This window comes from Pelecanus crispus, chromosome 12 (genome assembly GCF_030463565.1).
Source record: "Pelecanus crispus isolate bPelCri1 chromosome 12, bPelCri1.pri, whole genome shotgun sequence".
In the NCBI taxonomy this organism is placed as follows: Eukaryota; Metazoa; Chordata; class Aves; order Pelecaniformes; family Pelecanidae; genus Pelecanus; species Pelecanus crispus.
The window spans coordinates 4,569,549-4,594,426 of NC_134654.1; the positions used below are offsets into that span (position 1 = coordinate 4,569,549).

At 52.8% G+C, this 24,878-nt stretch overlaps 1 protein-coding gene across 1 annotated transcript in view; it reads right to left on the reverse strand.

Moving 5' to 3' along the window:
* NXN (nucleoredoxin) overlaps window positions 1-24,878 on the reverse strand; it is a 52,531-nt gene that overhangs the window by 3,948 nt on the left and 23,705 nt on the right. Inside the window, exons 2-6 of the mRNA XM_075720063.1 lie at window positions 10,239-10,356; window positions 8,772-8,905; window positions 8,257-8,357; window positions 7,596-7,702; window positions 1,620-1,799 (exon numbers count right to left, since the gene is read on the reverse strand). Of these exons, the coding sequence (XP_075576178.1) occupies window positions 1,620-1,799; window positions 7,596-7,702; window positions 8,257-8,357; window positions 8,772-8,905; window positions 10,239-10,356 (640 nt within the window). The remainder of the gene's footprint in view (window positions 1-1,619; window positions 1,800-7,595; window positions 7,703-8,256; window positions 8,358-8,771; window positions 8,906-10,238; window positions 10,357-24,878) is intronic.

Sequence of the window (24,878 nt, forward strand, 5' to 3'; positions counted from 1 at the left end):
GCTTCTACCCATGCAGTGCAGGCACCAGTCTGCCGGGGGGGTCTCCCAGCAGGACACGGGCCGGCCAGGAGCTCCCGTCCCCTGGTCTGCCTTGGTGCAGCACCAGCTTCATCCCTGCCCCAGCACATCGCCGGCAGATTTCACCGAGGCTGTGCATCCTCAAGTGCCAACTGAGAGCCCCGGCCACTGGCTAGATAACGCTCTCCCAGTGAGCTGTTTGCAGCAAGGTGACAGAAAAACTTTGCTTAGAGCAAGATAAAAATAACTCTTTCCAGGGGCCTGCAGCGCTGGCCCCAATCAATCACGCTTGGCGTAGCCAGCCAGTCCTCCCCGCGCAAGGAGAGTATTTTTGGCTCTGCGCTCACATCCCCTGCTGGGCTCTGCTGAATAAATAATCAGGGTCAAAAGGAAATCTGAAAGGGAAGAAGGGAAAGAGCAAGAGCCATGTTATCAGCGCTGCAGAGAAGGGTATGCTGCTCACAAAGGGCACGTGAGGAAGCGGGACACGAGCCCTGCCCTGCGCCAGGCCCCCTGCACAACCCCGGCCGGCTCGGGGCGGGGGGGGCCCTTCGGCAAACCCCCACCGCGATTCCACAGAGCGCTCAGGGGACAGGCGTGCTCCAAGAAGGGCAGTCGAGCCTCCCCACCCCAAGAGCCCGGGACCCCCCTGGCTCACTCCCCGGGATGCTGTGCGCACCCCTCTGCCCGTCCCCCTGCCCTGCCGGGGCCCAGCCTGCAGCGCAGCTCATCCCAGCCGTGGCCCTCGCCTGTTTTAAACCGTCCGTCGCTGGCAGGGAAGCGATGAGGAATGAGCCAGCTGTGCTTTGGATGAGTTCTAGGGCTGTTTCCAACCGTGGCGGAGCTTCATGTGTGGGTTAGCAGTGGAAGAGGGACAGGAGCTTTGGGGAAAAGCCTGCCCTGTCCTGCAGCCAGCACCCCACAGCAGGGAATACCCAAGGACCAGCAGAGCATGCAAGAGGCTCCTCTGACTGTCACAGCCTCGCTCAGCTCAAGGATTCAAGCCCCAGGCTGTGGTTTCCAGCACAGAGCTCCAATCCCTCCCAGAGATGCTTCCTCTGCCTCCTCTGGAATGTCACGTGTGCCTGAAGTCCCTGCTCCAGAAAGGCCTTTCCTGTCTCCACCACCACCGGCCGTGACAGTGCATTTCTTGTACTCCCCAACACTTAACCAGCATTCCTCTCCACAGCCGCCGCTGAACCATCTTTGATACAACAGCTCCTCTCCACTGCAAATCACTACTCCATCGCATCCCTCGGGTGGCTGGGCTGGAGCTGCGGGAGACCCGTGGGCACGGGCAAGCTCTGGCAAACCCCTGTGAGCTGTACCAGCCTGTTTCTCTGCTACGGGCAAGGCTCCAGGTCTGTTAGCTCCCTTCAATCCCTTGAGGGGACTCCACAGGGACCTCTGTCTCCCCATGGCCTCTCCGGACCCCGCAGCATTGTTCTTGGTGATGGAAACGGGTTGATGTCCCTTCCCACAGATGCTGTCACCACCAGAGGCAGGTTCTCAGCCCGGTGGCGAGCTCCAGCAGAGCTGGCAGGTAGCCCAGCCCCCTTCCCAAGCACGGGCTCTGCTTTCAAAGCAGCGATGCTCCATACCTACAAAGAGAACGAGGCAGGGGCCCTCATTCAGCTGCACGGCGTTGGAGTCCGTCAGCTCCAGCACGGGCTTGGGATGCCAGGGGAACTCGCGACATTCGATGTCATTCAGCACCTCCACCCGCCCCTGCCGTGTGATCACATCTCCCTTTGAGTCCAGGACAATGAGAGTCGGGATTCCTGCAAAGGAAGAAAAACAGGGGGGGGATCAGCCAAAGCGCGAACCGGCCAATGACAGGGTGTGGGGAGAAAGGCCTTTTCCTATCGCCTCTGGCTCTGGCAGGAGCCCGGTGAGCATGCTGCCTCTCCGCAGCTCATGCACGGTGTGGAAATTGGGGTCCCTGGATCCTGTTTCCGTCCTAGCAGAGCGCTGTAATTCAGCAGCCAGAGCAGGAAGCTGGGAGACAGCCTCTGGCATTGCCTGCCTTTCCCTGCCCAAGTGCAGGCAGGGGTCACCGCCGTCTGATGCTGATGCTCCTGGATGCAAACCCCCACCACACCGCGCAGGGACCCTCCTCGCAAGCTCCCTTTTGCAAAGCGCCAGGCAGACGTGCCTCCCGCGCACGAGGCGGAGCAGCGCTGCCCCGTGGGCACCGTCGCCCCAGTGCCAAGACGTGGCTGCCGCTGGAAGAGCCCAGTCCCCAGTTCACAGGAACACAGACAAATCTTTTTGCAGGGCGGACCGCAGACAACGGCAGCCAGGAAGCAGGGTGTGTTCCTTCCCAGAAGGAACACCGTATATTTTGCAGCTACGAACTTCTCTATGAACCCTCACACCCCTCCTCGGCACTAACCCCCAGCCGTTTCCAGAGCACAGGGATGCGCCTGCCTTGTCAGGCATTATATATAGCAATAATAACATTATTACCTGGTTCGGATGCTGTTTTGCATCACCTGAGCCCAGCGAGGCAGGCACCCGATATCACCAGTGGAAGAAAAGCCCCTGGAACAGCACTAACAATGGTGATTTAGTGCTCAGGGCCGTGAATGTCCCCAGGAATACCCAAAAGAGAGCGCACGCCTCTGCAAGTGGAGCCAGAGCGGGATCATACACGCTAATGCCAGCAGACTTTGTCACAGGGCTAAACCGTGTGCAATGCTCGCAAATGAATCTGCATCCACCTTGCCTGGACGCTGCCCTCGCAAAGGGAGGTGAATGTGCTTGCAGCAGAGATTTAGCCCAAGTCACCTATCAAACCCAGCCGGGCCGGCAGTGAGGCAGGGTGGACACCAGCTGGTGGCCGTCCCATCTGATAAGGCACCGAGGAGGCTTTCCGGCCACAAAACGGTCATGGGAAAGTCAACAGGAGCGGCTCATGTTGGTGACTTCATCTGGAAAGCACACCATTCCTCTCTCATCAAGGAGACAAAGAAACATCCCACAAGGAAGGAAGAGGGGAGAGTTTGGGATCAGGCCCCAAGAGACCTGTCAAGCGACCAGGGTTAGTGCCAGGTGCTGCTGTCTGCTCCTCACCGCTCGAGCTTCAATCCGCTCGCTATCCAGCGTCTCCTCCTTCACCCAGCAACATCCCCTGAATCACAACCGGCAAACCGAGGCAACTCAAATCCTCCTGCCCTCATCCAAAGGTGCGTTTTAAAGCTCATTTGTTAGAAATACTGCGCAGAGCCATTCTCTGTGCAGGGAGGACCCAGCGTGCTTGCCCCCACCGGACTCCTGGCACTGCGCTCTCATGTTGTACAACAATGGGTTACTCACAAGCTCTCTGAATTCTAGGCATTTCTCTAGGAAATACCCGGCTGTCTGTCTGTCCCAGGCCTGCCTGCAGGTCTGGGCGAGCGGCCGCATTCCCCTCATTCCAGCCCAGCAGCACAGCTCACATTCCTGCCAGTGCGTCGGGGCTGCACACTCGGGGCTGGTGCAAGAGCAGGGCAGGAACAAGCCTGATGGCTGGGCTTGCAAATCCTAAGGGTATGCCAAGAAAACCATTTTGTGTCACAAAAAGGCTTATTCATTACTTGCTGGTATTCAAAATAGCTCTAGGGCAGGGATGGGTTAAACAGACTGGAAGGAATTGGGAAATCTCACTCTTGCCCTACCCTGCAAGGCACAAACTACTACTGAAGCCAGGAGCAGCACACGATGATCAGCATCCCACGATTCGGATCTTTATCCATTTATAATTCCCAACCCCGTCCCAAATGCCTGCTTTGCCGTCCTCTCCAGACCTGCATCATACGTGAGGGACAGGCTAGAAACATGGGTTCAGCTCAGCACGCCTGTTGCCAGTCAGCCTGAACAACGCAGCATACCAAGGCAGAGACTTCAAACGAGCTTTGCTGATCTGGGAAAATTAAGGGCCCAATTTAGACACAGATCATTGTCAGCCTGATCCCACAGCTATCAGGGACTTCATCCACTATTCAAAGCATTCAGACTTTACCTGATTTACATATGTGGACACCCCCCCCCCCCCCCCAAAGCACCCAGCCACTAAAACCTCCAACTGTAAATACAAAACTGACTCAGAAAACAAAGAGTCTTTAAGATAAGTCATCCTGGGTTTAGCATGTTTGGGAAACAGAAGTAGTGCAGAAAACTCGGAGCTGGGTTTTCACTCTGTTTAGCAGGTGCATGACATGCGCTGGGTCAATCCCTGCACCTTTTACCCGACATCAGAGGTTTCTCACCAGCCACGAAGCTGTGGTCTATTTGTTGTTTTAGTGTCTTTCGGGGGCTTTGGTAATTGCCATCAGTCATAACACCAGAATTTACTTATCAAGAAGAATCCCAGATCAGACACTCTGCAATGAATATTGTATAAGCTTGGATGAGAATTAGCATAGACGGGCTCGGTTTGATTTTACGCATTAGAAAATGGATTCGGTTCCCACGGGGCTAGCACTTTATGAAAACACAGGGGCCAAATGATTTGTTACTGAACCTGGCAATACATTTACTTATTTATATATTAAAACACATATCCAATATGGAAACCTAATCTGTATTAAGTCTGCTGGGTGAGTAATCAAAATCAACATGAAGCAAACACACAGAATACACCGCCTGCAGGACGGGTGGTGGGTTTTATTGCTGTTTTTTCACCTTTTCAGAAGAAAGCTCCAGAAGCACTGGCACAGGTTGCCCAGAGAGGTAGTGGAAGCCCCATCCCTGGCAACATTCCAGGCCAGGTTGGACGGGGCTCTGAGCAACCTGATCTGGTTAAAGCTGTCCCTGCTCACGGCAGGGGGGTTGGGCTGGATGACCTCTAAAGGTCCCTTCCAACCCAAAGCATTCTATGATTCTGTGATTCTATGAAACCTGGCACAAGAAACCTCCCGTAACAGTGACTTCCAGGCTGCTGCCACCAGCCAGGCTGTGAGAGTGACCTGTGGGCTTCTGGGCTAAAGCATGGGGCAGGGGGGAAACAACAGTTTTTGGAAGTTCCCCCAAGGGACCGCAAATCCCGAATTGCCATCACCGAGTCCAGAGGGAATATTCAGGAACCCAAAAGCTCTCATAAGATACACAACAAGAAGGGACAATTCCCACCTGAGCATAACATTTATCTCTGCTCCCTATCCCATTGGAAGGAGAGCTAATGTCAGGGGATTTCACCTAAGGTAGGACCACGCAGACCGGGAGCAGCAAGCACAATGGAGAATTATTTCTAAGCATCCACGACACAAGACCTGACTCTCTCCCAAGACAGTGCTGCACCCAAAAGCAATTTAATATAGGTGGGTATGGTACAGCCCACTGACTGCACATGGGTTATGAATAGAGGCATTCAAGTAAACCCAAATAAAGGCGAATAACTCAACTTATGTTTTACACTGAGTTTTTGAATTCTGTAGGGGCCAACGCGGGACTAAAACAACACGAGATTTGACTCTCTTGCTACTTTCCACTACTCAGGAACTTACAGCAGTTGGGGAAGACAAGCCGCTTCTGTTGTTTCAGCTCCCGGCCTTATGAAACCCAGAGGAAAAACCGCCCCGCACGCAGGCTGCGCTCACAACCCAAGGCACCACCGGGATGGTAATGTGGACACCAAACAGGCTACACGCTCTCGCTGGCGCATATGTGCAGCTCCAAAGGCAGCACCCAGAGATGCAGTTACAGAGGGCTTCAAAGACGCCTGGCAGCATGCATTTGGGGAAAGGCAGATCAGATTATATGGATCCAATTTTTCATTTAGGTGGAATAACCACTGGCGGCGATGAGCTAAGCCCACGACATCTAGCTCTGTTTGCAGAAAGCTTTCTCTACAGCCGGTGCAGCAGCCCGCTGCGAAAGCCTGACTGGAAACAGGCAGGTGCCCGCTGCACTCACGCGAAGCAGCCCCCGAAATCATCGGGGAGGATCCCAAGTTGCTGCCTGCACTGGGGTGAACAACAACCCACAACACCTGGGGAGCAGCTCAAGGGTTCACCTCCAGCCCTCTCCCTTGTCTCCCGGTGCCCAGCATCCACCCCAGACCACGGTGGGGAAACAGGAGCCCGGCCCAGCCTTGCAAAGCCTGGGCAGCACCCAGGTGGGAAGGCGATGCTTCCCATGCAGGGTGCAAATTAGCCTGCCTCCACTTTTCAAGGCCACTTTGTGGGACTGCAGTTCATCCTTGTGGAGAGGTTTCCACTTTGCAGGAAAACCAGGATAGATAAGCAGAATGATTTGCACTCAAACATGCCCAAATCCCAGGGTCAGCATCCCTGGGAGAGCAGCTGAAATGCAGGGGTAATATGGGAGCTTCCCTGGCAGAGGAAGAGGGTCAGGGCACAGGGGATCAGCAAATATTTACATTTTCAGGTCAGCACACAATGAAGAGAGACATTTAAGGAGCCAGCGGCTGGAGTTAGAGGGAAAGCTGTTGTCACTGTTTCCCTGGCTACAGCATGCCTGGTGCTCAAGTCCACGCATGGACACCTTATTTACAGAAAGTCCCAGTGAAACTGGCAGCCATCCTGCAGCGCTCAGCCGAAACCAGCACTAGAGAGGTTTGTGAGCAGGCTGAGGAAGAGACAGATGAATTTGGAAAGCTCTCGCCTCATGGGAAGGTAATTAAGCAGCAAACTGATGGCTATTTAAAGCAGGCGAACGGTTATTCTTGGTTTAAGGTCAGAGAACAGAGCTGAGCGACGGCACCTGAGCTCACCCCAGACGGGGTGTTCGGAGAGGACCCCAAGGAGGGATTATTTCTCCTGCCAATCTCCCCAGGCCCTTGGCCACCTTTGGCAACACTCCTCCTCCCCTGCAGACTGCATTAACCCTCTGCCAGCCTGTGCCCACCTCACCGACGCCACATGGAAATGGGTAAGAAACAGGCACGTTGCAGCAAGACCCTTTAACCACAGGGAGAAACTCTATGTACATACAGAAGACCTCCTTGCAAGTTATTCACCTTGCACGTGTCTATGCTGCACTTTGTCCCCTGCAGGAACAAGGTGCCAGTCCCCAGGAGGGCTGCTGCGAGCTTTTTGTCATCTTTGGGACACTTTGAAGCCACTCAGACAGAGCCTCTCCCCTGCCCCTCCAAGCAGCCAGGGCTGCTGGAATACTGGCACGTACAGTAAAGGCGAAGCCATGGTTTACATCAAACACACACTCTTCTGTAATTCATGTCACTAACATAAACCAGATGCCATCTTCCTCAGCCTCTGCACAGAACGATGGCCTGCCTTTGCGTTACATAAAACAGCAAGAAAACGAAATTTAAACCTTCAAGAAAAAGCAAAATAAATAAATCAGTAATTAGGCAAAAAACATCCAAGCCAAAAACAGCTTCCAAGTTTCCAGGAAGAATTAGGTTGTTTATGGAAGTCCTGTTTCAACTAACAGCCTGCCTGGCAGGTGGTAGGAATGTGAGTTTGTGGAGAGCAGAAACATGAAGTGGCTCTGCCTGGGGCACTGTGCTTTGCTTTGCTGTTTTCTTGTTTTAGTTAAACAAGAGGAGACATTACAAATATTCAACAAAAGGAGCAGAAAGGAGAGCTGTGCACCAGTGCAGCCTTTCCTACCTTGTATGCCATAGAGTCGATTCAGGCGCGACCGTCTGGCCTCGTCGGCGTACGGCACAGCTACCCAGGGCATCTCACTGAAATACTGCTTGAAGGAGTCCTCTGACCTGTGCAAGGGGAACAGGGCACGGGATCCAGAGTGCAGCCCCTCCGCCTGCCAGGCTCTCTCCTCTTCTCATTAAAAACCTGGCCTGCAGAGCCATTTATCCCTTCTACCAAAGCTCACCGGTAAGGGCTGCTGGCAGACACAACCCGGGGAGAGGCAGACCGAATTTAAAGCCCCCAGTCCCTCAAGAAGAGGTCCGTGGTGCACTTTTTCCTGATAAAATACTTCAAACTCTCTGGGGCATCTGAATGCCAACCCATGGTGACAGCAGCAGCTCAAGCACCCTTCAGACCTCAGACCCATGAGCCACAAAGCAAAATTACAGAGCTGCTCCATGGACAGAGCCTGCTCTCAGCCCACCGCTGCCCTTGCTAACCCCCCTCCGCACTTCACCGCTGGGCAGAGGGCAAAGGACTCAGGTAGCCTTTCTGATACCAGAGCCAACCTGCTCTACCCCAAATCAAATTTCCTCCTCACATCAAACCAGCAACGCTCATAACTTCCCAGCTTGGGGGCAGCCAGCTCTACCTGCACAGGGCGTTAGCGCTTCCTCACCTGTCTGCACTAACAAAGAGTATCTCAAACTTCTGGCCCGCCTCCTTGATTTTCCGGTAGGACTCCACCAGGACCCTTGTGAGGCTTCGGCACGGTGGGCACTGCAAAACACAACACATGCATAAGGACGTCGTCCCCTCCACGGGGCCAGACCCACACCCAGCAGGTCCAGATGACCTAGCGACCGTACAAAGACAGATGCGACCTCATCTTTGCTGGAGCGCTGGGCAGCAGCCCTGAACGTGGCTAGGGCTTATGGCCCGTAAGTTGCCAACAAAACCTCTTCCATTTTTAAAATCTGACTGCTCCTCCCCTTCTGAAGGGCCAGCTGAGGATGACAGGCCACTGCAATGCTGCGGCTTCTTCCAGAATGACCAGAGCGTCTTGACTGCTTCAACACCAACCAGCCAGAGGTCTTTACCCTCCCACAGAGCTCTGCAGCAAGAGCTGCAGGGGGATCCCCAGAGCACCCCCCACGCTCGCTCTAACTGCTCTGCAAAGCACCTACTACTCACCCAGTGCGCGGAGAAATAGACCCCAACGTGTGAGCCCTCCAGGGCGTTGCTGTCTAGCGTCTGGCCGTTGTTCCTTAGCAGAGGCCCAGCAACAACTTCACTGAAGGGTTTTGGCCCCCAGGGGAACTCCAGACCTGGAGAGGGGTCGGGATGAGGGTGGAAAGAAGGCACAGAACAACAAGATGAACATGCAGCATTTAGGGTTTCAAAAAGTTCCACCAAAAAAAAAAAAAACCACCCCACCTTCTGCAAAAGATATGGGGGAGCCGAGGAAGCCAAGCTCTGCACCGGAGCCAGGGTCACCTCGTTCTCACAGGTAGGCTGCACCCTCGCTGGAGTCGCAGCACCTTCGGTTTGACAAAGCCTGCTCGGGTTTTGTGCCTGAGGAGGCACCTTTTCCATATCAACAGCGTTTGTTTTAACAACAGAGGGCAAGGTGGTACGTGCTCAGGAATGCAGTCCGATTACTTGCCTTATACTGTTACTAACCATATATTTTTATATATATACACACATATATTTATTTATTTATAAAGCTTTGTGTGTCTCTGTGTGTGTATATATGTAAAGGATGGGTTTTATATATATATATAAAAAATACCTATATGTAAACTAAACTTAGACTAACCCTCTGCACCCCAAAGCAAGCGTGTGTGCGTACACACAAACACATGCTCTGAATCATCTGCTGCCAGCTCCCAGAGCAAGCAGTTTATGTATTCAGCCAGAGAGGAGGAAAAATCACAGATGGCTCAGGCCATAATGCGTACTGGCTGCACAGTTCCTGCCACCTGAAATAAAGACTCGGTCACTGCGCTCAGTATCTACTGCATGAAGAAATGATGGGTCGGTAATACATGTGCATGCACAGCCTAGCAGTTGAATGATGGATCTGCAGAGCCTATGAGTAAGGGCACATGTTTTGCTCATTTTGGTATTTGCAAATTGGAAGAACATGGATTTAACATCAAACCCCAGTACAGTAAACCTCAGAAATGGAGCATGGTAGCATTTGTCTGTTGCATTTGTAAATAATGGGGAATTCATTTACCCTAACAGAGATGGATGATAAAGTGATAAAGTCCCACTCTATTTTGGAAGGATTCTGCTCCCAAGGTATGGCATGTCTGAGCTCTCAGTCTGTCTGTCCATATGCCTCCATCAGGGAAAAATCAAAACTTAATGTTTCAGTTAGTCTAACTTTTTCCTCATTAGCACTTCAGACAAAAATCCTAGAGGGAAAATCTTTGTTCTTTTCAACAAGCAAAACCAAAACACAAGATCTGGCAGGAACGATGCAGAAAATTTTATGCTGAAAATAATACAGTACCTTGATTAGTTAAGTATGACAATAGTTGTTTGTTTCCTTCCTGCCTGCCCCCCCGCCCCAGGCAATTAAAAATGAACTGAAATGAAAAGGCAGCCGCGTGCCCGCGTTTCAATGGCACACAGGACTCCAGGTCCTACCTTCCGGGTCATCTCGGATTACCAGGAGCCCATTCCTGCAAACCACCTTCCCGGTGGAGGCATCGATAAATATCAGGGAAGGAATGTTGGAGACTCTGTACTTGTTCCACAGCTTCAGCTGTAAAAGAGATCGGGAGGGGAGAGGAGAAAGGTAAACTTGGCAGCGTGAAGAGGAAGATTTCGGGGCGTTAGCATCTTTCAGACCAGAGGTCAGAGGTCAGCACAGAAACAGAGCTGGTGCTTCAGCAATGCATATGAAGGCAGGTGAGGGCATCTCTCCAGAGCTGCGGGGCCAGCCTGGACCTCCAGCGCCCGCAGAGACACGATCTGTCAACACCATCCCCTCGGTACCGTGGGCGAGACCAGCGTTCGGCTCATGCCTGTTGCGGGCTTGCCCGTGAGTGCAGGTAAAGCTTCTCCTCCTGCTGCATTTGCCTCTTTGCAAGTAAAATGGGGATAATATTTACCATACTTTGAGGTCGTTGTTTAGAAGACGTGGTAAGCGCAAATACTTTTAATGCCACTGCTCTGAAGCAATTTGTAATACTTCCCTGCCTGCTTCCTCCCCTCCCATTTCAATGTTCATTAAACAAACCAGCCACCCCTGCCAAGACACAGCCACGCTGAAAACAAGGCCAACACACAGAAACACAGCTCTTCTGCAACTGGGGCTTCCCGGGTTTGTTCCGGGAAGCCGATTAACGGGTTTGACATCAGCCCGGGGGCCGCGTAGCCCAGCTCGTCCATCCCGCACTGCCAGCCTCGCAGCGGTCCCCACCGGCTCCGGACAGAAGCCATGCAGGCTGTGATGGCTGCGTTTTGGGTGTCCCGGTCTGCTGCTGTCTGCTGGCTGTTAATGTTTTGCAGCAAGCTCGGCTCCACACAGCTACAGTGACTGAGTGCTCTGGGTGTCACACAGTCCTGGGTTGACGTTTCTCAGCATATGCTTCTGGTACAGGATAATTTGGAGCTTAACCCATGTACAGAAGCTTCCCGGGATGGGGAGGAACGAGACGACGACAGCTCCTGGCATGGCCCAGCCTCCAGGTGTGGGCTGGCTGCTGCCAGAGGAGCCGGTCTCCCCACCATGCATGGAGGAACTGCTGCAATCACCACATTTACTTACATTTTTCCAACCATTTCAACCTAAACAGCCCAGCGGTGAATTATCAAACTCTTAAACAAAAGCCAAACCATAGCTGAGAGCCATAGGGGAAGGAAATGAATCACTGCCTTCCCCCAAGCTCTGCTCTGCAAAGCCCCTCTGGCTCCGGGTGTTTACAACTCACTCGTTTGGAGAATAAAACCCAGCAATGGGATAAAGGCAGGAGGGGCAGGAGAATCCCACCCAGCGCCAGCACGGGTTCGAACATGAGAGCCGGAGAAACCCTCACATGACATGCTGCTGTTTCCACCAGTATCTCATGTGGAAACTGGACCCAGATGCTTTCCCAGAGAAAGAGGCCACAACAACTCTGTGGATCACCATCCCTGATTTCTGAATAGAGGCAATCCCATTTCCCAAGATGGGAATGACCAGGGGACCAGGCAAACGAGGGCAGGAAAGGGGTGCAACATTCAGGCAGAGCCAACCGGATCCCTTGGTTTGCTCACCAGAGATCTAGCTGAGGGAGAAAGTCACATCCACACGCAGATTTTAATGGCACTGTATTAAACACTTCTTCCAACATCTTTTTACAAAAGATATACCTCAAGGACTGACATAGGCCAGCCTGCTTGCAATGGAGTGTTAGCAAAACCCTCTTAGGTCTGAAGGAAAGCGTTAACACTGATCTAGGAAGACTTTATCAACCTCTATCCACTAGGATCCAGAGAAAGACAACACTTTGTATCCTGCCCAGCAGCTTTGGACTTCCAATAGATGTATTTCTTGGGACAAGCAGACTCATTCATAATGCTGATTCACAAACCAAATGACCTTGGGCATGAAAAAGCAAAAAGAAATCATACTAAATGCAAACCAGCCCCCTCACAATGAGCGCGTTCAAACCACAGAAGGTAAAATCCACTTCTGTGAAGTTCAAAGGGTGGGGAAAAGCTCTTTGTATCACAGGCATTTAAGAGGGTGTTGCAAACAATGAGGAAATTACAGCTAGCAATTGGATCGTTCTCTTTTAAATAGTTGCTTACATTACACTTCATTTTGCCAAGCCCTTTGTATATGGGCAGCGCTCCCCGTGGGGCACTACGGCGGGCTGTGGCAGTTTTGCTTGGCTGGGGAAGCGGCAGGGTCTGCACTCCAGAGCCGAGAGGCTGCATGGACTGGCTGTGCTCAGAGTGACCGGGCTGGGACACCCCAGATAAGGGGATAAGACCAAACCAAACCCACTCTCGCTGGAAGCACTGGAGCCAGCGGTGCATGGCTGGCTTCAGGCAGTCTACGCGGTCCAGCAGACCTGGCAGCTCTCGCCAACAACCAGCCCTGGGTCTTCTCAGGATGTGTGCGCCATCGGGCCCCGCTGGGCCCAAACTGCCTTTGCAGAGACTGGTCTTGGCTGCCCAGACCTCTGTGGTATGGGTAATCTGCAATCTAGATACGCTGTCCCCATGAAATGGAGGGTTGCCACTTCTAACTCATCGAGGGTCCACAGGAGAAGGCCTCAAGCAAGCTTGAAGCTAGGTGTGCGTCGGAAGGGTCAAAAAGCGTCAAAAAAGGTCAACGTGATATCTGCTGCTGCTGGGGGAGTGTGTCCATCGCCAGGCTCTGAGACTTAAATCCAACGAACATCACATCACACTCAGTCACACCTTGGGTAAATGAGAAAAAGCAACCAACACTGCCAGGTTTTACCTTGCATCTTTGCAAAAGCTGTAAGCATCGTGCAGCTCCCAGACGCCACCACCCAGCCACCCCAGGTCACGCCAAGCATTCAGAGCTTCATACACGCTGCGCAGCGCTTACTATGTGCAACACATTTGCTGCCTGGGCTATCACTGAAATCCACCATAACACACGGATGAACAAACACGACAATTGCATGTAAGAAGACTGGAACTGGGTTGCCATTTTAAGCCCAGCTATAAAAGGCTTGAATTGCAAGTTAGTGGTCTCGACGCACTAACCATATTAATTTCACTGTCTTTATCGGAAAGTACACGAATGTGCTGTTTGAAGTGGGAGCAGTTTGGTTTGATGACTCTCCTGTGTGCTAGGAAAGCTGATAGGGAATGAGAAACGCATGCACTGCAGGACGAGCGCCAAGGTCTAGCACCATTCCCACCGCCCTGGCCCCCTCCAGCCAGGCTCGGCTTTCCAAAGCCTGTCAGACACTTCTGAAGGAAGCCTGATGGCTCCTTTTACTGTGAGTCTGACCTGAAAGAGCAGCACCGTGATAGGAAATAGGCCTGGCTCATTTTAGCTGGGCTTTTTGGGTAAGATAGCTCACTATGGGATTCCTACACCATACCGCTATTTCACAGCTGAACTGCAGCTTCCAGCAAAGACGTCTGATCTCCACCTAAAGCCTCTGAACACCAGGATGACCTAACCTGTCTTGTGGCAAACTATTGCACCATATAGTTTTTCTCAGGGTAAAATGCCGAGGGTTTGCACACACACAGGCTCTGGAAAGGAGAAGAGCTCCTCTTCGGTCCCGCTCGGCGTACGCCCGCTGGTTGGGGTCCACGCAGGAAGGGGAGCCCAGGAGAAAAAAGGCATCCCTTGTCCAAGTACCTGCCCAACCGCACACCTCGCAAAGGATCCTGTGTCAGGCTGGGCGTGGGATGTGGAAAGCAAATTACGACTTGCTCTAAAACCGCAGGATGATGGGACGATAGCTCAGGCAGCAGGGCAGAGTGCTGCCTCAGCAACTTTTAAAAGTTGTTTTTCCTGCCGTGAAGAGGATGACATAGAAATAACATACTCCACACTCTGAGGATTTGATCATCCATTTAAAAAGGGGATCTCTGCTCCGCTTCCCAACAGCTGTTGCAAATCTGTGGGATCGAGCCAAAGTTAACACAGATGTGGAAATAATCTACGGACTATTCAGCCCGAAAGGAGCTGATCCTCTCAGAGCGCCCTTCGCTCCTGGTTCAGGCTGCACGCCTGCTAAACTCAATACTCACCCCAGGACGCCCGCTGGAGAAGGAGCGAGGAAATACACCCCCTCGCAAGATGCCATGCAGGCTGATCAGCTTCACAGAAACCTCTCTGGCTCCTGCACAGGTGGTTAAGTACAGCAGTCCAGTGGAAAAAACACAGTCACCAAATTCCTCCAGTAACCTTATCCCTACACAAAGCATCACCACGCTGTCCTGGAGGACCTGGAAACCACAGCCCTGGACTCCCTCTGCGATTCCATCCACGACCGGCCACGAGAGGCTTTAAACCAATCACTTATTATTTGAGGTCTGAGGCAATCCCAAGACGTCAGGCCACGCAGCATCGGTCACAAAGCCGCTCTCCGCACCGGCGGCTGGCTCGGTTATTTCCCCCACCCTGGTGACTGGGAAATGCCTGGCCGAGAGGCACCATGGAGAGAAGTCTGCAGGCAGCCGCAGTAATTTTTCCAGATAAAGGTGTCAGACGAGAGGTCTCCCCAGCAGCCCACGGCTGTTTCTGCGCAGGGCTGGCACCCGGCCGGGGCAGACGAAATCCTCTCCTGCTCTGCAAGGGACTGGTGGGGAAGGGATCCCCTACTTCCAACAGCTGCCGGGTGCTATTTTTGGTTGTGCTGATTGATTTATCAGCCCTTGGTCGCATTCACTTACTAACATAAATCCTGAGCTGCAGCAGTTAACGCTGGCAAACATAAAGCACAACTGCTTGCAGTGAAATGAGCCCTGGCCGGTGGGAAAGTGGTCCTCCCACCCTCCTTGGGGGCTGCACTTCTCCGCTGTTGTGCAAACCTGGACAATAAAAGCTCTCACGCCTCCATCTGCCATAGGATACAGAGCCGCCTCCACCCAGGAGATGCGGAGGTTTCAGAGACACCTGCCCACGCCAGCAGCAGGGCAGACCCTGCTTCTGCTCATCTTGCAACCCATGCTTCCACCCTGACCAGCGACAGCCAGACAACGCTGGTTTAAAAACTCAAACGCAGATCCCTCAGCGATAATGAACATGTTCCAAATGGGGATGGCTGCTGCTTTCTGCTAAATGAAATGCAAAGCCACTTTTCTTCTAAAAATCCACCCTTGGAGGCAACACCCCCAGGGTCTGCGCAATTCCTTCGGTGAGGCAATGGAAAAGACCCCGCTTTCCAGCAGCCCCATGAGCGCCCATGCGAGTGCGCATGGGGTTTCCATTACAGACATGAGCTCGGCTGTTGCTGGTCTCTCGTTCCAGAGCCATAGGTTGAAACATGAAGTCTGCCTGAGGAACCCACAAGCAGTGCTTGGGTGGGAAAGCGCCCTTGGTCCAGGGCCGCGGGGACCGGCAGAGCCCATTTCCCAGCTCTGCCTCCAGCTCTCCTGCGCAAACCGGCTCCGGGCTGGCGAGACAGCCGCGGCCGTCCCCACCGCTCCGCTCCCGCAGTCCGGCGCTGCGTGGGACCTCTCTGTCCTCGCTCGCTTGCAATGTTAAACTGCGGCTTTTACATCGTGCCTTAAAGGGTTTACAAGCACCAGGGGCCACCCAGGCTCTGCAGAGAGCAGGCACAGGGCTGCAGAACAGGCTGCTCCCTCGCCCTGTCGATTTAAATCCAGGTCACGCCTGTCCCTGCAATTCAAGCTCAGCTCGAGCAAAGGCTCCTCTTCCAGCCCTCCCTCGCCGCTCCTTTCCCTTCGTGCGTACAGGAACCCCCTTAAATGAAAGGGATGCGGTTCGGGAATGACACGCAGCCGCGTAGTGGGGGAGGCATCGAGGGCAGATGGTGCACGCCAAGGTCTGACCTTGCGACACAGAAGAGACGGAGCGAGGCTTGGGATAAATTACTGCCTATTGTGCTTCTCTTTCTCACTGAAAGCAAATCAAAATCTACTTACAAAATACAATGGTGAGAGAGACGTCTGCTCCGAGAACATTAATGAGCTGAGGAGGGAGGATTTGGAATTGCAGTAAGGATTGATGCGAACGGCTGAGACTGACGGCGCAGGGCACCGGGGCTGCTGGCACACACGGACCGGTGGGCAGCCAGGCTACCGTGTTATCGTTCCCCTCTGCCCCTACACTGCCTACGGTGGGAGAAAGCCCAGTTAAAACCAACCTTAGGACCAGTTTCCCCCAGCACTCGGCCCAGCAGTGCCTGCTGCCAGCCACATTCCAGCAATATGACCTGAGGCGATCAAAAAATAAACAAATACATCAGAAGTCCTGCTTGCCACCTCCACCCTCTCCTTGCTGTGGCTCCACAGTGGGAGACCGGCCCAGCACGGTCTGGCTTGCGGCCGCCTGCATCGCCCCGCAGCCGGCGGGGGGACAGGGGAGACCCAGGCAGGAGCCAGCTTGCAGCCCCGGGCTTTTGTTCTTCCCAGCCACAAAACGCAAAGGTGAAAGCGTCGGATCCGAAGCGGAAGGAAATCCTCTCCGCGGGGTTTTCTGGCAAGGCAGCCACCAGCGGAGGGCTGCTCTTTGTCCCCCCAAGGAGCTGCACAGCCAAAGCCCCGGGGTGAGGGACGCGGGCCAGCCCAACCTCACATCCCGGCCCCCTCGCTTCCTGCCGTTTTCTTCCTCTTATCACCCTGGTCGCCCAGCGCCGGCACCATTGCTCTTTGCAATTTCCCGGGCTAAGCCGTCCAACCGACTGCGAGCTGAGCATTTTATTTGAGGGCAGAGCAGCATATGGCTGGCGTGCGCACGCCTGGCTCGGAGCACAAGCTGCCTCCTCTCCTCCTGACGCACAAGCAGGCTGACAGGCTGGATCCTCCGCAGCCCACATCTGATAGGAAAACATTTAATTTGAGCAGATCTGAAGAGTGGTTAACATGATCTATGGAGAGCAAAGCCCCAGGGCCCGGAGCCGACACGGGAGGTGGCCTGGTTGTTTTATATGTGCGAGTTTCAAAGCGGTGCTGGGCTGGCAGCTTGATTTGATCCCAGGATCAGGGCGAAGTAGCGTTTGTCTAAACATACAGATAACAACGCAGGCAGCAAATCATGCAGGGAGGATGCGACAGACAGGCTGGTCTATCAACACTACAAGGATGTCTTTTATAAACCTCTTTTCTTCCAGGTGTTCCTCAAATTGTATTCAACAGCCCAAAGACGATGCAGAACTTAAGGATGCAGCATCATACCCAGGACTAGGAAATACACCTCTCTGCATTTCCAAGAAATGTTTTGGTTTTTTTTCCTCCATGTGCATGCCTTGCTTTATCTCTTAAAAGGACACTTACATGTGAGCATCTCAAGAGATTTCATAAACAATTTATCTCCCTGCGGTTCTGCTTTGGGCCAAGCGCTCTCCCTTTACCCCAGGAGAATGGGGGCACAAGGGCTTGCACAAAGATGGGTGCAGAACCCAGGGGGTCTGCCTGCACCTTGAGCCCACCTTCTGTTACTTGTTTTCACTGACATTTTTTCACGCTTTCCTGGTAGGTAGGTAAGACAGCAAGACAAACACATAAAAAGCAGTGAGGACGGAGGGAGTTAAAGTGTTTGTGGGAAAGATTTAAGACACATGTAGAAGTGTATCACACACGGCCCCTATAAATTACGCCCCCAAATGACTAGCAGTGAGTAAGAAACAGCTATGTAAACACAAAGGTAATAAGAAAAAATAATAATTTCTCTCTCTCTATGGGGAAGGGATATTTTTCCATCTGTTTATAGGAAAGGCGAGGGGTGGGGCGGCAGTCTGGGACGTTGAATCGAAGTTCAGGGTCTCTCTTGGTCCCCGGTCTCATCTGTCATTGGAAGTGGGACGGCTGCCAGAACCGCCGCACATTACAGCCTGGCTTTCCTACCCACCGCCTTTGCTTTTGCTGCTACCGTTCGCTGGAAAAGCAGCCGGCATCAAGCGCTGGTAGTAATCTTGAGGTCAATCGCCTTGCAATCCCGGATCATTAAGAAACAAAGACTTCTGAAAAGCCCCGAGTTTAGACAGAGTTCCCACCAAACACAAAAGCCTTTTAAATCTGCAGGGAAATCGCATTTTTTTGTTTTGTTTAATGCACACAATGAGGTATTAGTATGGTTTCTGTTTTGTTTTCAGCAGTTAATCTGAAAGGGAACCTTACACAATCAGACCAACAAAGTGCTGGAAAACAATAGAGTATTTGTTAGCACTGTAACGCACCCAGGGGAGCGAGGGCTTCAGGATGCCGCACCGCCGAGAGCCTCGTGAGCAGCGACCTCCCCGGGACACGCCAGCACCAGGACATCCCCCAGACCGGCGACATGGGAGACCCTTGAAAAACTACCAAGACACCTCCAAATATCCTCTTGTGCCCACTGCTGCTGATGCGCCCACTGGCTGGGCAACCTGCTAGTTACGCAGCGTCTTTTGAAATGCAATAGCTCATCCACAGCATCACTGGTGACACTTCACTACAAAAACCTCCACTCAACACAGCGCTTGCACCACTGCAAACACTCAGACTATTTAAAAGGAACCACTTTCCTCCAGTTGCTCCAGTGGATCTCAGGAGAGGGTGCACTGGTTGGTCTGGCCCTCCCTACAGCCACATCCATCTCGGCGTCTCAGAGCCTACGGCACTGAATCTCAAGTCTGGCAGCACTCTTGGTTTGCAACCCAAGGAGGATTTTCATGCCAAGGTTACACAGCCGCAGAGCTAGAAAGGCTGTAACCACAGCCCCGGCGCCTGCTCGCAGCCCACGCTGCCGAGGCAGCTCTGGGCTTTGCATGCAAGACAGGCAATGGGCTCTGCTCGCAGCTCGGAAGGGCGGCACAGCTCGAGGGATTCACTCTGTAACTGCACTCAGGTCAAAATATGCCGGGAGCTAACCAGACCCAGGTGCTCTCAAGCTCCAGCTGGAAAGAGCAGTCCCTGCCAGTGACAGCTTGGAGTTATCCCACTCCTCCTCAGTTCTTGGGGTGGAAGGGGTCCCACAGCCCACGTCGACCCAGCGCAGCCGCGGTGCTCACAGGAGATTGCTCCTCTGGAGCCATTAAAGTCCATCCCGTGCAAACATCCCACTGACGAAACTGCTCTGGGCTAAACCACCGATGACGATGCTCTCAGGGCCTCCATGTCCTCTTAACACACTTCACAGGCACGGCCGAGCCCCAGAGCTGCGGTGGCGCGAGCCGGCGCTGGGTGCCCTGCAGGGAACTCCATCAGACCAACTCGTGACACAGGCCGGATGGATGTAACGGGTCAGGCTGCCTGGAAAACTCTCTCCCGCCGAGCACTTCTCTTCCTCCTGCTCCCCAGATCGACACTCCCCCACTCTGCACAAAGGCCGCAGGCCGGGAACATAAACCTGCCCGACACCGAGCCACTGATGTCTACACAGGAGGTGGCCACTGCGAGTCCTGCATTTGCAATTATCAGCTGCACACATTAAAAACCGGAGCAGAACAAAGCCGACCACAGCTCAGATGCACGAACATCTCAACTGCAGCACAAGACAGCAGGCGGGAGGCTGGAGAAGCCATTTCCCCACTCAACTGCTCCTTTGCAGAGGGGCTTTGCCATCGAGCTGCGCTCCAGCAAAGCGGGTGGCATTAGCTGCGAGGAGAAGGCGGAGGGACAGGGAAATCGGGGGGGGTGGGAGGGAAGGAGCAGAGATGTGGTTTGGGCCAGGCACGGAGGCAGAGCAGGGAGGGGATGTGGGGTTTACGACACACGCACATGGTGGGCCAGGTGCAGGGCAAGCGAGGGAACCCGATCCGTCCCACAAAACCCAGCACCGAGACGCAAGAGGCCCCCAGCTCCAGAGCCATCGACCGGGGAGGAATGAGACAGCAGGCTGGGGCTCCCTCTTCTTTATTTTAAGGCTTGGGCAGCATGTCTTGCAACTGCCGAACCAATTAAAAAGACGAACGGGGACAGAGATAAATCAGTACCAAGGTCAAAAGCTCCAGCTACATCCTGACTTGACTGATGGAAGTCACAAAATATATAGTTTCTCAAAGGGGTGAGAGCCTGTGAGTCAGCACACGGATGAAATACAGCACCAGGAATGCAGGACCGACCCCTGGTGCGAGCGAGCCTCCGGCACAGCATCCCTCCCGCCGCCCCGAGCACGGCACGAAGGCAGCCGCGGTGAGAACGAGAGGCTGCTGCCAGGAACCGATGACAACGCGAATCCCACGGGGACGTTCAAAATGTCAGATAAGATGCGGCATATTAATTCCCTCTGCTGACAGCCAGCCCCAGCTGGAGGGGGAGGCTTGGAAATCAGCTTCAGCGAGGAGGGTGCCCGGCGCCTGCTCCGCCACGGGGGCTTCGAGTCGACGGCAAACTGGGAGGGGACGCAGAGGGCTAGACGGCGGGAGTGCTACCTCATCTTTTTGGTGGGAATAAGGGAGATTCTGTGCAAAAGGAAGAGCCGATCGTGCGTTCTTTTATAAAACACCAAAGACTGCTGTGCGCTGGCAGCGACCTTCCTCAGATGTGGCTGTATTTCAGCTGTTACTATATTCAGAGTTTGTAAAATGCTCTGGGATGATAAAAATCACTCCAGAAACAGTTATTAAAACTGTTTCCAGGAAATCGATCCATGGAGACAGAGAAAGTCTGGTGTTTTTACAGAGAGCTTCAACCAGAGAAAGACCAAAGTTAAGGAGGAAGTTTCGATTCCTTGTCTTTTCAGCAACAAAAAGGAGCTGCATCAGGGGTTTATTTGATAATGCAACATATGAAACAACCAGCAGTTGTTTCCTCAGAGAGGAGCCTGACCCAAGACGGGCAGAAAATACCCCTCAAGTCATCTGGAGTTGAAGGCTTCCCGCCTTAGTCAAGCTCTGGATTTGTTTGTTTGCATTCCTGTTTTATCCTTTTTGCTTTCCGTGATTACTGACCATCCAGAAAAAGATCCCAGGCTAACAAAACGCATGCTGCAGGAAGAGAGCTTTTATCCAGCAAAAGAGCACAAAGCGCCATGGGAGCATGGTCTGCCTTCCCATCCCCACTCCAGCCTCAATGCTAGGAAGCAACGTGTTTGGAGTTGGACGAGCCATGGGAAAACGCAAGCAAATCATCCGCTTGCGTCCAAGTGGCTTTTACCAAGGATCTGCCACGAAGTTTCAGACTCGGTCACCCCTTCCCCACCCCTGGGTCAGAACTGATTAAATGCAGCCACTGAGTCAAACTCCAACATACTCCTCTCGTTTGGCAGCCCTGCGGTTCGGCTGCGAGCTCCAAGCTTTTTCCCCCCCTCTCCCTCCTTCTTGTTCAATTATCTTGCTTCATCTTTATTCCGTTTCCAGGAACACTTAGCAACAGGCTCTTGCAATCAGCCACCGGCAGGCAAGGATCCGAGGAGGAGACTGCAGTTACGATGACCTTTTACTACATTCATGCAAATTTTAAAGTATGCGAACAATTTGCCTTTTAAGTATCCTCCGGTTACATTCTCCAGGAGTTAATTCGCCTTCTCTCCTTAGAGACATCAGAAACACCAGATTTTATGATTTTACACTAATGAGAAAAAAACCTGCAGCTTAATTCCAGTTCGCTTTGTAGAATTTTTTTCTGTATCTCACGCGCATGCAGACCCCGAATAGGCAAAAATTAACCTGCAACATCTACCGTGGCAAAGACCATAAGTCTGCTCGATGCCACACGTTCATGCCGCCGAAAGCCAAGCATGGGCTTCAGGGTCCAGCCCAGCAGCCGGCCTGAGACAGACAAGATGCTGTTGCTTCTCTTGGCGAGTGGCTTTTCCAGATCGCCACCAGAAACTCTCATTCCAGGACAGCCGAAGGGTATGCCAGGAGCCAAATGTAGCCGTAGCATCCCAAGGTAAACACAGCAGTTGTGATCTTGGTAATTACAGCTCATCAGCCAAGGCAGCAGATAAGAGAGCTGGTGCAGGGTTCTCATTCCCATGGGACTCGCTGTGGCGAGGCAGGGAGAGCTCCTGCCAAATCCAGGGACACTGGCAAGTGACATTGGTCTCTCCCAGAGCCTCTCCACCTCCAAAACAACACCCCGACCACCACAAAGCGGGCAACATTGACGTCCCTATAGATGGAAATGGGTAAATAACAAGCCTGGGTTTGGCAAACTCACAGTGGCAAACACAGCAGCCATTTTCGCAGCCACCTCGATGGGTGCCGGCAGCCGACAAGCCAACCAGGCAGCGGTCTTGCATTTTCATCATATTTAAATCAAATCCCCACAGCTTTCCAGCGCTTTCCCTGTAGCTCAGTAATTTTCCCACATAGGCAAACAAGTCTGGAGATGCCCAGAAAGCGCATACCAGGACAGCCTGTGCAGCTTGCGGGGCACAGGGGCACTTCTGCATTTGAGTCCTTTCTCCTTGAAATGAATTCTTTGTGTTTGGAATATAAAAATCCTGTATTTCTTGCAGTGACTAGAAGCTGGAGGGAGGCAACGGGTGAATATCGAGGTACCGAGGCACGCAGCTTGCTTCCTTTTGCTTTCTGAGTGGTGTTCATAAATAGGGAAATAATTTGCGGCGCCCTACTGTGGGGGGGAGGCCCGGGGGAAAGGGCTCACAGATCTTTGATACTTCAGATGGTCTTAAAAAGTATAATCTATTTTTTTTTTCTTTAAAAAATGAAAAGTCTGAATAAGCATGTCATTGATCTGATTGCTGGGAACAGCATCTGGAACATCAATCTCTGCCTGAGACTGCAGAAGAGCCCAAAGCAGCCAAGGCTGCCCTTGAACCAGATGCCGCTCGCTCTTACAGAAACGCCTGTGGATCTGTGTGAAAATGATTAAGCAAAATTGCTCCCTCTTTTTTCAACTTTATAACTCAAATCTGTTTTCTCTTAGAGGGCAGATGCTCATTACATACCCCGCAGCACATCAAAGGGCAGGAAAGCAGCCGTCCCGCCACGCACCGGAGGGCCAGTGCCCAGCGTCCTGCCCGACCTGCCTGCACCCACCAGCTCCTCCCCACCCCGAAGCTTTTGGCTGGGGGTAAGGAGCTGAGAGAGTAAAAAGGCCTCTTCAAGCTTCAGTCTCATCTTAGTGACAATATGAAGGATGCCAACCAGGGGCTATTCCAGCAGCAGCAGCAAACAGCAGCGATGCCTTTCTGTAGGGAATTCTCTTGGTGCCTTAGAACTCAAGCCCAGCTATTGCAGCACCCCACAGAGCCCTGTTCGTCGGGTGCAAAGCTGAGCATTTCTCTGACGCTCTTTCCCCATCGGTGCCTGAGCATGCAAAGCAGAATGCAAGGGACTGGCAGTCCCCGCCTGCACCCAGATCCAGCCAGGATCATCTTCAGATGCTCATTAACAAAAGAACACCATTAAGAGAGCATTGCACAAGGACACAGGTGCCGGGAGCCTCTCCATCATCCACGAGAGGCTGACCAGAGAAGCAGGAGAGGGAGGACTTGCATGGCAGGGCTGCTCTGGAGCAGGGACAGGAGCTGCCGCAGGGCACAGCAGAGCCAGCCCAGCTCCTGCTCTGCCCCAGCACAGCAGCTTCACATCTGCCATGTAAAGCGAGTCCTAATTACACCGTGCACGGGTGCCAAACAGCAACACCTTCCGCCCTACCTCAAACAGGGCTTTTTTCTCATGAACGGGGCAAAATACTGGGGCTCCAACACAACCGTTTCCCCTACCCAAGGGTCTCGCGTTTTCCAGCCTGCAGGCATTTTTGGTGATTAACTGACTCCACTTTTACAAACAGAATTCACTAAATACCTAAAGCGCAATGATGCTGCGGTACATCCCCCCACCACGAACGCAGTGCCTTTGCTCCCACAGACACCAGCCCGAAAATCCCACTTCCCAGCGGTACACCCCTCCTGTGCCCTCCCAAAACAGGATGAATATTGTCCGAAGTCTCCTGGAAACTTCTCCCTGCAGATTTTAATCTGGGATGCAAATGAGATGTATTCCTGTTCCGTGAAAACTTGCACAAAGAATGGCAAACGAAGACCCTGAAACCCCAGAGGCTGAACCCAAACACCACACTGCCTCTTACCCGAAGCCTCCTTCGTCCTTTCTTTATTCTTAAACTCTACGGGACAATGCTTGGATCTAAAACTCTTGGGTTTTCGGATCTGCGCCAGCTACAGCAAACACCCAGCAGCTTGGGCAGGCTTAGCAGGATGTGACCTAAGGGGCACCAAACCCCGTGCATTTAATGCCACACCTGATGCAAACCTGTGTCCTCAGAGGTGAAAGGCAAGTGACAGATGAGAGGCCTCATCCCCAGAGCCCTTCTCATTTATTCTAGTTCAAAGAGCTCAGAAAACTCAAGGCAATCACTCACCAGCGCAGATATTCAAGGAGGAGCATGGGGAAGGGCGCCTGGGAAGCATGAAGCCAACTTCATCCAAGATGCAAGAGAGAGGGGACACGGCCAGGCTCTTATTTAACAGCTTCTTCCAGGCAGCCCACTGCCTCATCCATCTTAATCTCTGACCACCGAGACATGAAAACAATTTATCCTCATTCCCTGCTCTTACTGAGAAGTTACAAGAAATAAAAGTAAAACTAAACCAAAGATCAATGTGATACCCCTTCTCCGACAAGCTCCGCCTGACCTGGACTTTCTCAGTATCCCTTTTATCTAGCGGAGTGTTTTGGCTAAAGCTTTGCAGAGGAAAGCTATGTG